The sequence below is a fragment of the Myxine glutinosa genome, chromosome 12 (assembly GCF_964187855.1).
Source record: "Myxine glutinosa chromosome 12, kmMyxGlut1.1, whole genome shotgun sequence".
NCBI classification, from domain to species: Eukaryota; Metazoa; Chordata; class Myxini; order Myxiniformes; family Myxinidae; genus Myxine; species Myxine glutinosa.
Window position 1 is genome coordinate 73,246,736 of NC_136272.1, and position 15,267 is coordinate 73,262,002.

Sequence of the window (15,267 nt, forward strand, 5' to 3'; positions counted from 1 at the left end):
TGGATATTGGCATTTGTGGTGCGGTTGCAGAATGGTGTTGTGAATGGGTGCATTAGTGTTGTGGAAATGGCTGGGTGTGTAGCCTGTTAGTGTGTGTAGTTGGTTGGGCACTCCACCACTGTGAGGATGTCGGCCAGGTGAGGCCGCAGGTGGGCTCTGGGAGCCGGTAGTTGTGAGTGGGTGCCTGAGGATCCCGGGTGTGGATCGGGCAGCCCAGTGCCAGAGAGGGCACGGAGTGGGGAGAGAGCCAGAGGGCCTTCCCCAGGTAGTTAGGTTAGGGTGAGGAGCAGGTAAGCTCGGAGGCAACTGCAGTGGTGGAGGTGTGCAGGTGGGTAGACCCACTGGGAGAGGTACACGCCGCAGCCCAGAAATTGTGCGAGGGCACCGGGAGATGAATCGGGGGAGTGAGACCCCAAATTGAAGAGCACCACAGTTTGGCCAATGGGAATTGGTTTTTAGAACCCATAGTGTAAGAGGGCCAATGGTTTGGCCGGAGAAAGCCCCCGGGTAGTGTAAAGTTGTTAAAGTCATTTAGGAGATAGTTAGGATTGATGAACCTGTCGCACCATACGCAGCCACTTGCCTGTGGTGATGATGATGACTCCACACCTGTGTTTTCTTTGTTTGTTGCAGGAAATGAGATTGCTGTGAGGATTTGTGAGACGCATCACGACGTGGATGAGACATTGGGGTGATTCCATCTCTCCCTCCCTAGGAGGGACTGATGATGAATTGGTGATGGCAAATTTTGATGTTCAGTTGGAGATGGCAAATTTTGATGAGAGTTGAAAATGGCAAATTTGATTGGTTAGGAGGGAGAGAAGACGAATTTGGTATATGGGAGGAACGGGGAAGACAGTAGGGATGTTTGTTGATTTGTAAAGTAGATGTTTATGAGTAGTGTAGTGTTGTGTGGATGCAGTAAGGGGTAAGGGAGGGGCCATGTAGGTTACCTGGTGGGGGGGGGGCGTACGATAGGAACGTACCTGTCTCACCTGGTTCCCATGTGCCCCCAGTGTGCATTACCTTACATTGCGTGCACTTTTGCGCCCTTACCACCTTACTCACTTGTCTGCTTCTTTTGTCTCCCACCTCCGAGGATCTGGCTTTGGGGTAGAGAGAGAGGAGAGAGAGGTGCTGGCTACGCAGTTGTGGGCCTGCACTTTCGCTGCTTGCTGCTTGGATCGATACACCATATGGACCGCAATGTTTGTGGCCACCCACCATGGACCGCAGCTCTTTTGCGGCCAAGCACCACCCGGGGATGGACCTATGGGTCAACGTGGCACCTATGCCATACAGGTGAACCACTTTTAATTAACACCACTGAAGGCCACACGAAGAGCAAGAGACACCTGCAGGGTTAGGGGTTGTCGAATTTATTTTTATTCCAATGAACAATGGTGACTGCACCGATTGGTGGTGGGGTGGTGCTTTTGATGCTGGGAAAGGGTGCTCTGTACGTTATTAAAGGCCGTCGGCCACAGAGCACTCGTGGGTTGGTGTATCGATGTTGGCAAGCGCGCTCTCTCTATGCATAACATCTGCATGTGTTCCTCCAAAAACAGGTCCTGGATCGTAGTGTAAATAGCAGCGTAGTCTTGTAAATAATGCTCCCTACCGGCTGTATGTTTAGTTTGAGAATTCTTTCCGGATTCGGTTATCCTGTGGGTGTGTTTCTGTGAGGAGAAGGGTGCAACGTCGCAGGGGGACATATTTACTCATTTGTGAATATCTGTAAAACTGTCGCACTCAGGGTAGAGTTAATAGTAGAGGGAACTACATTGCGTGCCACACTAAAGTAGGTAAAAATTTATCGGGTCGGGACGCCCCGAGGGTAGAGAAGGGTGCAATGTTGCGAATATGGAATTTGGCCTCCATATCCGCTTGTAAATATTCCCCTATTTTCTCCGATACTCCCCAACTCTCCCTTACCCCATTCCCTAGTCCCATTGTCTGTAAACAACACCCATTAGAGCCGATCTTCCCCTTCATCCCCCCATTAAATGTCGTGCCCAGGTCCCCGCACCACACGTAGACAATTATAGGACATCTTGCTAGTTATTCTTAATCTATGTCAGTTAAGGACTTGTTTCCATTAATTATGACTCTTCGTTGCACCAGAATGTGATTATATGGCACCTGTTAGGAAGTTTAGGACCTCCCCATACCTCTCCGCATCTCTTCCCCATGAAGAAGCGCCAACTACAACAACAACAACAAAAGAGGGGGGCGGCGCGGTGACGGCATGGGGAGTGGGCGTCCTCCTTCCGGCTCGGTTAGCCACCATTGACCACGCGCTCCACGGGGTTACCACGAAGGGGCTCCCTGTCGGCCCCTCGTCAAGGGCGGAGCCGGTAACCCCCGCACCCAATGAGAAGCCATGGGCCGATGCCATCTGGGGCGGCGCTAACGAGCCGAGGGCGTGTCACTCCCCGCCGGATATACGCGGCCCCGCGCCGGATGTGACGTGAGATGCGCCCCGAGCTTGGAAGGACAAGACGCCACCCTCCCGAGCGCTGAGCGACCTCCCCGGCATCTCCACCAAAGTCGCGACCCACGAGCGCTGAGCGACCTCCCCGCATCTGCTGGACACCACCGTCCGTGATTCTGTCCCTGAGCCAGGTGCACCTGAGCCATCGACTGCCGCTTTCCTTGCCATCAAATCCCGTGTGAGTCAGCGTTGTCCCGTTTATCTGTGGTCTGTCTAGGGTTAATATAAGAGTGTGTCTAAGTGCCTGTCTTCCTATGCTGTCCCTCTTGTAGTTGTAATCTAACCTTTTTCCGTACGAATATACTTGAGAACTGAACCCCTGGTGTCGTATTGTGTCATTATAATCCGAGGCGCCTCCATATGGACTCGTATACAACACAAGAGGATGATGGAATAAAAATAAAATGTGGTGTGGTGTGGTGTGGTGTGGTGCGTTGGCCGATACTCCACCTAGCATCCTTGACCGGTCTTGGAACCACTGTGCGGGAACCACACAAGATGGCACATACAACTCTCCTCCTCCACAGAAGAAGGCGCGCAGAACTCTCCTCCTCCGCACAAGATGGTGCGCAGAACTCTCCTCCTCTGGCCAAACTCCTTCCTCCTCCGATCGTCGCGATCCACCAGGCCCCGCCACTTGCTTCGCTAGCGCACCGCTCCATGCACAGCCGCCTCCGTCGAGGGCACAGGGAGAGAGAGAGAGAGCAAAATGCGTCCGCCTTCCATGCAGCCAGAAACAGAGAGAACGAAAATGTGACTGCTCACGATGGAACCCAGCACAGTGAGAGAGAAAATGACGGTCGTTTCGCCTTTCTGCTCCGCGCTAGAATGTTCAATGATGACGTCACACTCGCTCCAATCACCGAGCGCCGTCAAGTTGTCCCAACCAATCGTCCGTCGGGGCGTGGCCTCATGGCCACACTTGGCTCCCATCGAGAAGATTTGCCTGGGTGGTGTAGTCGTGTCTGGGTACCGTCGGCGATCTCGTTGTTTTAATCATGTGACGATCGCATGGCTAGCCGAGTGTGATTTACAAGAATGAAGGGAAAAATCACAAGGGCAATTACACACTGGGAATTTTATCCATATGCCCCAACTAATTAGCATAGCTCCACCCCTCCCATGGAGACATAACGCTTACACGGACATCCGGCCCTGCCTTAGATTCATGAAAGTTTCTTCATCGCGACATTCGGAGCACACTACTCTATACAATCCTACCTCGACTAAGGTATTTCATTACCTACCCCAACACACATAACAATACTGTATAACGATTGTGAATACTGTATAACGCTTCCGCAGATGGCTTGGGTTGACCTCGACCTGAGCAGCAACATGGCGGCCAAGGCCAGCCCTCCAGCCAATGGGTGTAAGGCAGTCCTTCGATGTTCCGCCCACCGAGTTACTAATACTGTACATAGCCCGTCCAAACGTCCAACCAAAAACCACAGTTTGGCAGGAATTTGTAATTTGTATAGAGTGCCAGCAATAACTCGCCGACTCACCAGGAAACACAACCTGGCACCTTAAACATCCACAGTAATGAAATTGATTCAAGACCTCATACCAAGATATGAGGCTTTGTTGAAATCGATCTTCACAAGTCCTACACAACACAAACAAGCGTCCCATTAGCTCTACTAAGCATATAAATGGAAAAGCTTACCAATACATTAGCCATCAATTAACACTCTCATCTTACAAACTCAAAACCGGCTCAGCGGTCATCGCAGCGCAATCAGGCAGTAAAACCCTCCTTCCTTCACAAACACAGCGTCCGGATATATATATATATATATATATATATATATATAGCCATGCAAGGTGCATCCCACCTGCAAATCTTCTTCTTCTTCATTGTATCACATCCACCAACTAATGCTAGCACACGGGACGCCCAGCTTAACGTCCTTCCTTGGGATAGTGCACCTTCCGATGCAATGGCCAGCCCTGCCGGCGAAGCACCAATCCACAGTTTATAGTGCGGTACTCGTACCCCGGTTGGGTATCGAGCCTCGACTAGACAGCTCAAAGGCAAGTGCGTGACCTCTGCACCATCTTGTCAGGCCATGTTGCCTATTAGGGACGGCAAAATATATATGACATCACATATGATAACTTCTGACCAATCACAGACAAGACATGGTTGCTCGCATTAAAATTACTAGGAAATTAACTAAAGTTTTAATTGATATTTCACGGTTCATTTATTATTTAAATAAGAACGAAAATTAAAATAAAATCTATATAATGACCACATCTGGTATCTGTTTTTGAAGTTTGGCTTCTATTTCACCTTCAATATTTGGTGGATTGCTCCTCCAATTTGTTATCCTTCACACAAGGGTGGGGCCAGGGGGGAAAGGGGGGACTCGTTATGATGAGGCAGCATGCCTGGAATTTATCTTTGCCGTGGAAAGAAACATTTAAACCTCTCATTTCCATTTATATTTGATAAAGATACAACACTTAAAAAGTCATTATAAAGTTTGTGGCTTAATTGTTGGTTTAGTGTTGAAGAGAAAGTTTATGGTGAAACAATAACGACGTTTTCGTCACATAATGTGAATTGACAGACAAGGACACACAAGGAACGTTGACACAGGAGGGGGCCATTTGGCCCATCAAGCCTGCACCACATCAACAGCACATTGATTCAATCTATCAGTTTATCGACTTAATTCACTGTGGGAGGGAGGGTGGGGTGGAGAATTGGGTATGAGAACAGTGGGGCAAGCACAGACAACAGGACATTTACACATGGGGGGAAAAAAGTTAAGCATGTCTGCCCAATAGTGCTGTTTGTGGGGAAAAATTAATTCTAACGAAACACACACACACACACACACACACACCTGCACCTGAGAATAAAAGCCATCTCACAAGGAGACAGGGATCTGCACAAGGCTGGGGAGGTGCTACCTGTCTCTTCAAAAACAAAGCTCAACAATGAATGTTGGAGCATGATGGTGGAGAAGGAGGCCATTCTCCATTGTAAAGTCTATTCAAGATATGAGCAGTGTGCGTGAAGAGTAGAGGAAGTATATTCAAGGACCAGTTGACACTACACGAATGGCTTTAAGAAGATAATTCAATAATATTGAGTCATTCGGACAAGTGTAGGTTTTGCTAGGTAGAAAGAGAAAGTGCGAGCCACCTCCTATTGGGATGTAAAAAACTCATGTCAGAGCAGCTGTACACCAAAAGGCACAGCAAGGTAGGTAGAGTAATCCACTGGCACATCTGCAAAAAATTCAATATCCCAGATCAACAAAACCCATGGAAACATGAACCAAAAGCAATAATTTTAAACAAGGAGGTAATGCTCACATATGACCTGATGATCCCATCGAGCATAAACATAGAAAACAAAGTATTGTGACCGGATATAGTACTGAGGTACGAAAAAGAAAATAAGGCATTGCTAATGGAGATGTTCAGTATCCAGCGATTTCGATCAAAATACAGAAATCAAGAAATTGACCAAATACCAAGACCTCAAGAATGAAGTGAAAAAATCCTGGAAGCTGAAGAGCGCCGAAATTGTACACGTGATTATTGGAGCAACGGGAATGATGAAGAAGAACCTTACAGACATCTTAAAAAACATTCCGAGGAATATTACGACAAACAAACTGCAGTTGGAAGCTATGGCCAAGGCTCAGTGACGATCCTCAAAAGAGCCCTTGGAACAAAACTTCGAGAATAAGAAAAATTCACAAATTGGTCCATGACTCGTGTCCCTTACGGAAACGGATGTGGATACTTCGAGACCTGGGAGGACTCTGTTCCACCTTCTGAAACACACATATGGAGATAACAACCAACGACACAGCCACCGAGTTTGGGTGAAGTGGTGTCACTTCTCAGGGTACTCTAGTTACCAGTGACCACACATCAATGGGGATGAATTGCGCTGCCTTGGAGTTTCCTCCTCCCCATGGATGCCAAACTATTCTCCTTTTCGCAATAATTAAATCTCCCCTGAACGAGATCTCGTTTTTCGTGTGAGTTCGAGATCAGGGGGCTCAATTTACTCCCGCCAGTATGTCAGGCAGTAGGCGATGTTGGTACCCATGCAAATAATCCCCAATGTTTGTTGTGCTTACCTGCTACACAGTAATATTTAGTGGTAGTTTAGTCAACTTGTGAAAGGTTTTTTTAAATTCACATCAAGAAAAAAATCAGGATGCCTGCAAAGTTGATAAGCGTTCTTCACATTGGCTTGCTCAGTGCATTAACATAAGTTATCCTTTCTGAGGTGCACTTGCCTACAACTTCCAATGTGATGTGAGGGTGGCTTGGGTATGGTTCATCCCTCATGGCTCGTTGCGTTGGTGTGTGCTTGCAAACCAAATTCTGGGGTTTTTGTTCTTCTGTTTGTTTCGATTTAAATCTTTCATATCGTAGTGAGCATGATGGACGCATTGAAATTTGCAGGCAGAGCCATAATTTGCACACCCAGCAATGTCAAACAGTGGTTGATAATTGTGCCCTCCTCCCTCCCCCCTCTGACCTTGAAATTTCACTATGCGCGAGAACTGGATTTGATAATGCAGAAAAGGTAAATGGGAATTGTCCATGCTCTTTTCCTTTTAAATGTTGAATGACAAGCAAGGAGGCAGCAGATACCATTTTAAAAGTCCTTCGACATCGACCTTCGACAGAGACCCAGCTTTCTGACACTGGGTTGAACATTGCGCTCCAAAATGCCTTGGTAATCTGATTTCATGATTCCATGCACACATTCAAGGCACCAAGTGCCAGAGGCAGCACAGCAACCCCAAAATATCACTGAACTTCATGTTTAACTGTAGGGAAGGTATTCTTTTCTTTGAAGGCTTCATTTTGTTTTCTGTAAACATAGAGATGATGTGCTTTACCAAAAAGCTCTAATTTAGTCTCATCTGTCCACAGAACGTTCTCCCAGAAGGATTTTGGCTTGTTCAGGTGTGTTTTGGAAAACTCCAGTCGGGCTTTCTTATGTCTCTCCCTCTCTCTCTCTCTCTCAACAGTGGGGTCCAGCGGCGGATCCAGGAGGGTGCAGGGGGTGCGCACCCCCCCCCCTGCTCTGCAACGCAACGGCATGGATGTGCTGGAGGCATACCCTATGATTGACGACAAGGACGCGCTCACTCAACTACGGTCAAATGCTGAAACTGAATTCTCTCTTTGGTTCGATCATGCTAAGGCCATGATAGAATCTGTTGGAGGTAATGTCACAATGCCAAGAGTTGTAAAACGACAAATCAATCGTCCAAACACTGCCGCCAATACTCCCTTGCTCTTCTACCTCAGAAACCTGTGCATTCCATTTCTCGACCACCCCAGCCACGAAATAGACACCCGATTCTGTGCTGAAAATCGGGAAGGTAGTGATCTGTTTCTGCTGATGCCATCTGCAATAATCACCGATACCTGCGACATTCCAGCCCTACATCAGAAGCTATTGCGTTGGAAAAACGACATGGAGCATCCCGCAGGACTGATAAATTAGCTTAGAGACTGGCAGATGTTTTGGAGAAGGAAGCCCAACAACATGCTTCCAAGCACATTCATGGATTGTTTCTGCGCAGTAGATGGAGAAGAATTTCCATCCATCAAAGTCCTACTCCATATTGGATGCACCCTCCCTGTAGGCTCCTGTGAGGCCGAACACTCATTTTCTTGCCTGCGTCGTCTGAAGACCTACCTAAGAAATTCCATGGGAGAAAGTCGGATGGCATCTCTGGCCCTCATGAACATACACCATGACTTCACCATATCCCCACATGATGTGTGTGACATTTTCATTCAGAAACACAAGCGCCGTCTATTCCAAAATAGCATAATTTACCATTAATAAAATAATTCACAATCCGCTGTCCTATCTGATCTCTTTTGTGGGGAGAACCCCCTGCCTTGAGCTTCACAACCTAGGCGCATGGCTGTGCTGGGCTTTGACCAGCACACAGTCTGTCATCGCCATCATTTCACACTATGGGAGTGCACAGGTCTTTTATAACTACGAGTGAGCCCGTTGGCCCAAATGGACCAAATTTTCATCGGCTTTGATGGCCTTGCAGCATACCTGCCTGCTATAGTGCTTGTGCTTGAGTTGGAATAAATGCTTTGTTACAATATTATCATTGTTTTTGTTATTTATTAGTAATGAGAATGGCATGCCATGGAAGGACCTAATAAGCTGCTCTATACACCTTAACATGGCGTGCGTTGAGAAACATGGGAATTCTTCTGGATTCTTTGTAGTTAATTAGCCTAATTAACTCAGGAGATCATAACAATCAATTCGCGAGAACTACACAAATCAGAAATTCCATATCAGAAAGCTCCAGTAGAACTACACAAAAAACATGCCACATGCATGCACACCACACACACACACACACACACACACACACACACACACACACACACACACACACACACACACACACACACACACACACACACACACACACACACACATACACACACACATACAAAATTAATCAATTTATAGCAGAAGGAACAGCTGGGCAAGTCGTTTCCCCAGTTCCTCCATCTGACCATTAGTCATCGCGAATCTGTTGAACTGTTGGACCCGGGAAGAACACAAGGAACTGCAGAAACTTCCAAGAACGCACGAAATGCCGTTTCTGACGATCAATTTTTTTTAATTTCCCGGTGACGGATGGTGCAAGTTGAAACTGTCGTACTTTGTGTCTGAAGGTCAGCTTGAATCTGTTTGGCAGTTGATTGAGGTGCTTTCTCCACCATTTGAACAATCCTTTGCTGCAACTTCGATCAGGTTTTCACTTGCGGCCATGTCCAGTGAGGTTGGCTACCGTGCCATTGGCCCTTAAACTTCCTGATAACATTGCGCACGGTGGACACAGGAACATCAACGTCTCTGGAGATGGACTTGTAGCCTTGAGATTGTCCATGCTTGGCTACAATATTGTGTCTGACCTCCTCAGACAATTCTCTGGTTTTCTTTCTTTTCTCCATGCTCATTGTGGAACACACATTGACACAAAAGAGCAGAATGACTCCTTTTCTCTATTCAAATTAGTTGAATGAGTGATCACCCCTCAGCCCAAATTGGGCTAAGGGGTATTGTCGTCACGGGCGTCGTCCGGGCGTCCGTCAACTTTTGGTTTCCGTCAATTTCAAGGAGAACGGCTTGTCCGATTAAATCCATTTTTGCAGTGTGTGTTGAGGTTGACTAGAGGAAGGTTCCTCTTGAAAATGGGCGCGCTGCGATTTTCAATATGGCCGCCACTACAGCCATCTGGGCGTCCGTCAACTTTTGGTTTCCGTCAATTTCGAGCAGAACGGCTTGTCCGATTAAATCCATTTTTGCAGTGTGTTGGGGTTGAGTAGAAGAAGGTTCCTTTCGAAAATGGGCGCGCTGCGATTTTCAATATGGCCGCCACGACAGCTATCTTGAAATTTGTTTCCATCAATTTCGAGCAGAATGGCTTGTCCGATTAAATTAATTTTTGCAGTGTGTGTTGGGGTTGGGTAGAGGAAGGTTCCTTTCGAAAATGGGCGCGCTGCGATTTTTAAAAATATTGCAGGCACCTGCAACTCACCACAGGTGAGTTCAATTCCAAATGGACAATCACCTGCTTGAAATGTAATAATTTCTAACAACTTCTAAAAGATGCCAATAGTATTGTACGGGTCATTTTAGGATTTATGTGTGGAATAAACTAAGATTTAGTAATTTCTTCAGCTATTTTTGTTTTGTTCCACTGCAAACCAATGAAATACATTTGTGAATACCAAAATATTTTTTTATTTCAACAATTTTCTGGAAGAAATGGTGCATTATTTGAAAAAAGTGCAAGGGTGCCAATATTTTTGGGCATGACTGTGTATGTTTTACCATTGTATAACAATAGCACTTTTTATGTTCAGTCCCCCAATTTTAGGTAAGCATAAGTATTGGAACAAAAGACTGACAGGTGCTTCTTGTTGCATTGATTGTTCACTCAGAAGTCTTTGACAGCAGAATTACAAAGGCTACACCACAAGAGGCAAACCTCTCATCAGAACCAAAAATAGAAAGGCCAGACTAGAATTTGCCAAGAAGTCTCACGAGACCTTGTCGGCGATGGAACGGTTTTTCGAAGCTGCACACGCTCTCCACGTTTTCGAAGTTAAGTAATTGTTCACAATTGTATTTTTGTCGAAACTGTATTTATCTTTCGGTGTGTGTACCTTCAGTGTGTCCCGATGAAGATTCTCGGTGTTAGTCTTTCATACCCGTATAAAAAATCGTCGGTATTTTTGTGCCGCATTTTTTGAGGCCTTCTACCTTGTGTCCTACCTTGAGGCTTTGTTTTTCTCTCAGCGGTCGATCGTGGTCCAATTACTTTCGTTCTCACAGTTTTCCCAGTCTTTTCACCCGATACTTCCTTGTTTAAAATCGTAACCTAAAAAATAAAAATAAAAAAAACATTTCCTTCTTTGTTCTTATTCGTTGTTCTTATTCGTTTATTCGTTGTTCTTATTCGTTCGTTCGTTCTTTGACCATGTGTTTCACCCCCATTTCCCCAGATAGTTTTCACTGTTCAATTTAAAAATGTTTAAACTTTCCCCTGAAGTGATGTATTCTGTCATATATTATAACACCTTTTTCTTTTTCTTCTTTAAAAGGTTGCTTTCGACTTTCTCACCAAATCTATTCATTCCAAAAAAATATTCCATCTCTTACAGTTCCTCTTTCCTACATTCCCTAAACTCTCCTGCACTCCATCCCCCCTCCTCCCCCCCCCCCCCACCACCTCCAGCGTCCTTAAACGTATCTTTGACTCGAAGGTCACAAGATACTCATTTTGGAATAAATGTTAGTTTCCCATTAATCGTACAACACTTTCTAAAATCCAAACTCACCCCTCCCCTCCAAATCTTCCCCATCACCCATCCCTTTCAAATCTCCCCCCTTGCCCCTTCCCTCCTAAACTCCCCCTGCACCCCTCCCCTCCAAATCTCCCCCATCTCCCATCCCTTTCAAATCCTCCACCTTGCCCCATTCCCTCCTAAACTCCCCCCTAACCCATCCCCTCATAAACTCCCCCCTCACCCCTCCCCTTCAAATCTCCCCTCCCTCATTTCTTCTCCATTTCCCCCCTCTCACCCCTCCTCCTCAAAGCATCCTCCCCGCTTCTTCCCCTTTCCAACTCTCACCTCCATCTCCCCCAACCTTCTGCCTCGCTCTGCCCCCTCCTCAAATAACACCTCACTGTGCCTCACCCAATCACCATCTAACCTTTGTCCGCCCCATCCTTCCCTTTCTCCAAGCTATTCTGAAATCTCTGACACACTGTCAACAGCTCTCCCGACCTCTTCCTCCTCTTCCACATCTTACCCTACCCCTCCCACCACCCCTCCGGTTCTGTATCCGATGCTCCCCCTTCCTCTTCATTGACGGTATGGACCTCAAACATCCGGGGCCTTCGCTCAAACTTGACTGATCTCTCCATACAGGTTGCTTCTGACAAACCAGACGTGATCTGCTTAACAGAAACTTTCCTCCTTCATGATGTCTCTGATTCCTTAATATCTCTCCCGGGTTACTCCCTCCTCCGGTATGATAGACCTGAGCCTCGTCCTGGAGGTGGGGTTGCTATCTTTATCAAAAACTCTCTTCCTCACTCGCCCTGCACTGCCCTCTCTCCACCTCACCCCCAGGAATACATATGGCTACGGCTTCCCCTTCGCTCCCACCTTTTGTTCATATGTGTGTTGTACCGTCCACCAAACAGTGATGGCTACATCTACATCTCGCTGTCTGACAATATGGACCAACTTCTATCTACTCATCCCAACTCTCTCTCTTCCTCATATGTGGTTATTTCAATTGTCACCATGCCAGTTGGCTGGGTGTGGGTACGTCTCTCACCAGCCATGGCACCTCAGCAAAGGACTTCTGTGACTCACTGGGACTGACACAATCTGTCAATTTTCCGACCCAGATCTCAGTCAAAGGAGCATCTTCTCTTCTAGAGATGGCCATGACAAACTTCCCTGCAAATATCTGCTGCTCTTCTTCTGCTCCAATCGGCTCATCTGATCATGTGCTTGTTAAAGTGGACATCTCTCTGACCATTCACAGAGAGACTCCTCAGCGTCGAAGACTCTGGCATTTCACTCAGGCCAACTGGCACGGTCTTCAAGCAGCCATCAATCCTCTGGACTGGTCTCCCATCTCTTCCGCCTCTGACATCAACTCATCCTGGGAATTCTTCCAAAGTAAATTGCTCTCTCTCTCTCTCTCATACACAGATTTATCCCATCTTGTCTTCAGTTGTCATACCCTTCCTCCCATCCATGGTACTCGGAATCTTGTGGTGAGGCTGTTGCCCAGAAACAACTTGCCTTCGCCTCCTGGAAAGCAAATCCAAGGGAAGGAAATTTCATTTCCTTTCACAAAGCCCGAAACAAGTGTGTGTCCACCCTCAGGAGAGCCAGGAAACAATATCTCTCCATTCTCAAGACCAAACTCTCAAATCTGTCTCTCTCTTCCAAATCCTGGTGGCATCTGGTCAAATCTGTTTCTCGTGTTTGTTCCCCTCCATCCCCTCCCTTACTTCAAATGGCTACACAGCTGACTCCGCACGTGAAAAAGCTGAATGCCTCAACTCTGTGTTTGCCTCTAAATCTTGTGTCCGAAACCCATCCCTCTCTGTACCCACCGTACCCAGTCATACCCAGCTGCTCTTGGACTCTGTGTCCTTTCCTCGTGACAAGGTGGAAAAGTTTGTCAACCCTCGACTCTGATTCTGCAACTGGACCTGATGGCATCAGCCCACGGGTCCTAAAATCCTGTTCTGCCGCTCTTTCACTCCCTCTCTCTGTTTTATTCACCCTCTCTTTTGCTCAAGGTCATCTGCCATCAGCTTGGAAATCAGCCAACATCACCACTTTACACAAAAAAGGCGCAAATCAGATCCTAGCAACGACAGACCAATCAGCCTTCTCCAAATTATCAGCAACGTCATGGAATCCATCATTGCTTCGGATATCAAATCCTTCCTCTTCTCCGATGGCTTGATCTTTGATCATCAATTTGGTTTCAGACCAGGTCACTCTCCTCTGGACATGCTGCTTCTGCTGTCTCAACAATGGATGGAGGTCCTCAATGCCAAACAGGAAATTAGAGCTGTCTCCCTTGACATATCACGTGCCTTCGATACAGTCTGGCACCCCGCTCTGCTCACCAAACTTTCCTCCTATGGTATCCATGGAAATCTCCATGCATGGCTGGCGGACTTCCTCTCTGGTCGTAGTCAACGTGTGGCCCTGAATGGATTTCTCTCATCTCCTCTTCCTGTTCAGGCTGGAGTTCCCCAAGGCAGTGTTCTGGGCCCTGTGCTTTTTCTGGTCTTCATCAATGATCTCTCTGGCTCTCTTGAAAATCCTCTCCATCTCTTTGCTCATGACTCCATTCTCAGCCGCTCCATTCCTCGTCCCTCAGATCGGCAGTCTGCAGCCTCCTCACTCTCTGCAGACCTGAACAAAATCACAGACTGGTCAAATAAGTGGAACATGTCTTTCAATCCTGACAAATCTCACTCTCTCATGATGTCTCTCCGAAAAGACCGACTGGACAACCCTCCCATCCACTATCTGAATAATCCTCTCCAAGAAGTTCTGTCACTCAAGCTTTTGGGTCTCACTATCTGCCATGATCTTTCCTGGGAAAACCACATTTCCAATCTGGCCTCCAAAGCCAGTCGCCGACTTGGCATCCTCCGTCGTGCGAAGTCCTTCCTTGGCACACCTGAGCTCCTCACCACATACAAGGCTTTCATCCGCAACTCAATGGAATACTGCTCTCCCCTCTGGGCTGGTGCTCCTGCCTCACACCTAGCTCGGCTTCACGCTGTTGAAACCAAAGCATTCAGAATCATTGGAATCTCCCGCGATGAAGCTAACTCCGAGGGCCTTTCACTTACTCACCGCAGGCAGGTTGGTGGTCTTTCTGTCTTCTACCAACTCCTTTCCGGCCTTGCTCCCCCAGCTCTCTCTGGGCTCTGTCCCCCAAATTTTCCTACAGGTCGCACAAGATCTGCCTGCAACCCTCTTATGGTTAAACTCCCAAAATCAAGACTCTCTGCTAACGTTCACTCCTTCATTCCTCTTTTCTCCCGCCTCTGGAACAAACTCCCTCACTCTCTTCAATCCCACTCCTCCCTTCAGGTCTTTAAAACAGCTGTTCACCACCCTCTCTTATCTTCCCCCATCCAAAACCTTGATCTTTTCTACCCCCGCTAATTTCACCCCAGATCCTCTTTTTTTGAAATACCAACTTCTTTCCTGGAAGTCCTTGCAGTGTTCCTGTGTTTTATACTTCTCCCACCCCTCCCCCCCCCACATTCCCACGCCTCCTCCCCCCAAGCCCTCTGCCTCCCACAGTTCTCCCGATGTCCCTGCTCTCAAATGTTGTGTTTGTGTGCTTCCCCTTCTCTCCCCATCTTGTCTACCGCTCCCCTTATTATATACTTTGTGTGTCTGTTTGATTTGTTTGTGTGATAAATGTTAGCTCTTCCACGAGCCTCGATTCTGTATACAAAAAAATAAAATAAAAATAAGTACAGAGGTGAGCTCGTAGACTTCTGGAACAAAGTTATATGGGCAGATGAGACCAAGATAAACCTTTACCAAAGCGATGGAAAGGTGAAAGTGTGGAGAAAGGAAGGAACTGGATATGATCCAAAGCTTGGTGGTGGTAATGTCCTGGCTTGGGCTTGCATCAGGAACTGGCTCAGTCACCTTTA

The 15,267-nt window shown here is 47.0% G+C and overlaps 1 protein-coding gene across 1 annotated transcript in view; it reads left to right on the top strand.

Moving 5' to 3' along the window:
- The first annotated feature begins 1,197 nt into the window (after positions 1-1,197).
- Positions 1,198-15,267, top strand: part of HPRT1 (hypoxanthine phosphoribosyltransferase 1) — a 684,029-nt gene continuing 669,959 nt past the window's right edge. Inside the window, exon 1 of the mRNA XM_078766014.1 lies at positions 1,198-1,302. Within this exon, the coding sequence (XP_078622140.1) occupies positions 1,207-1,302 (96 nt within the window). The 5' untranslated portion in view covers positions 1,198-1,206. The remainder of the gene's footprint in view (positions 1,303-15,267) is intronic.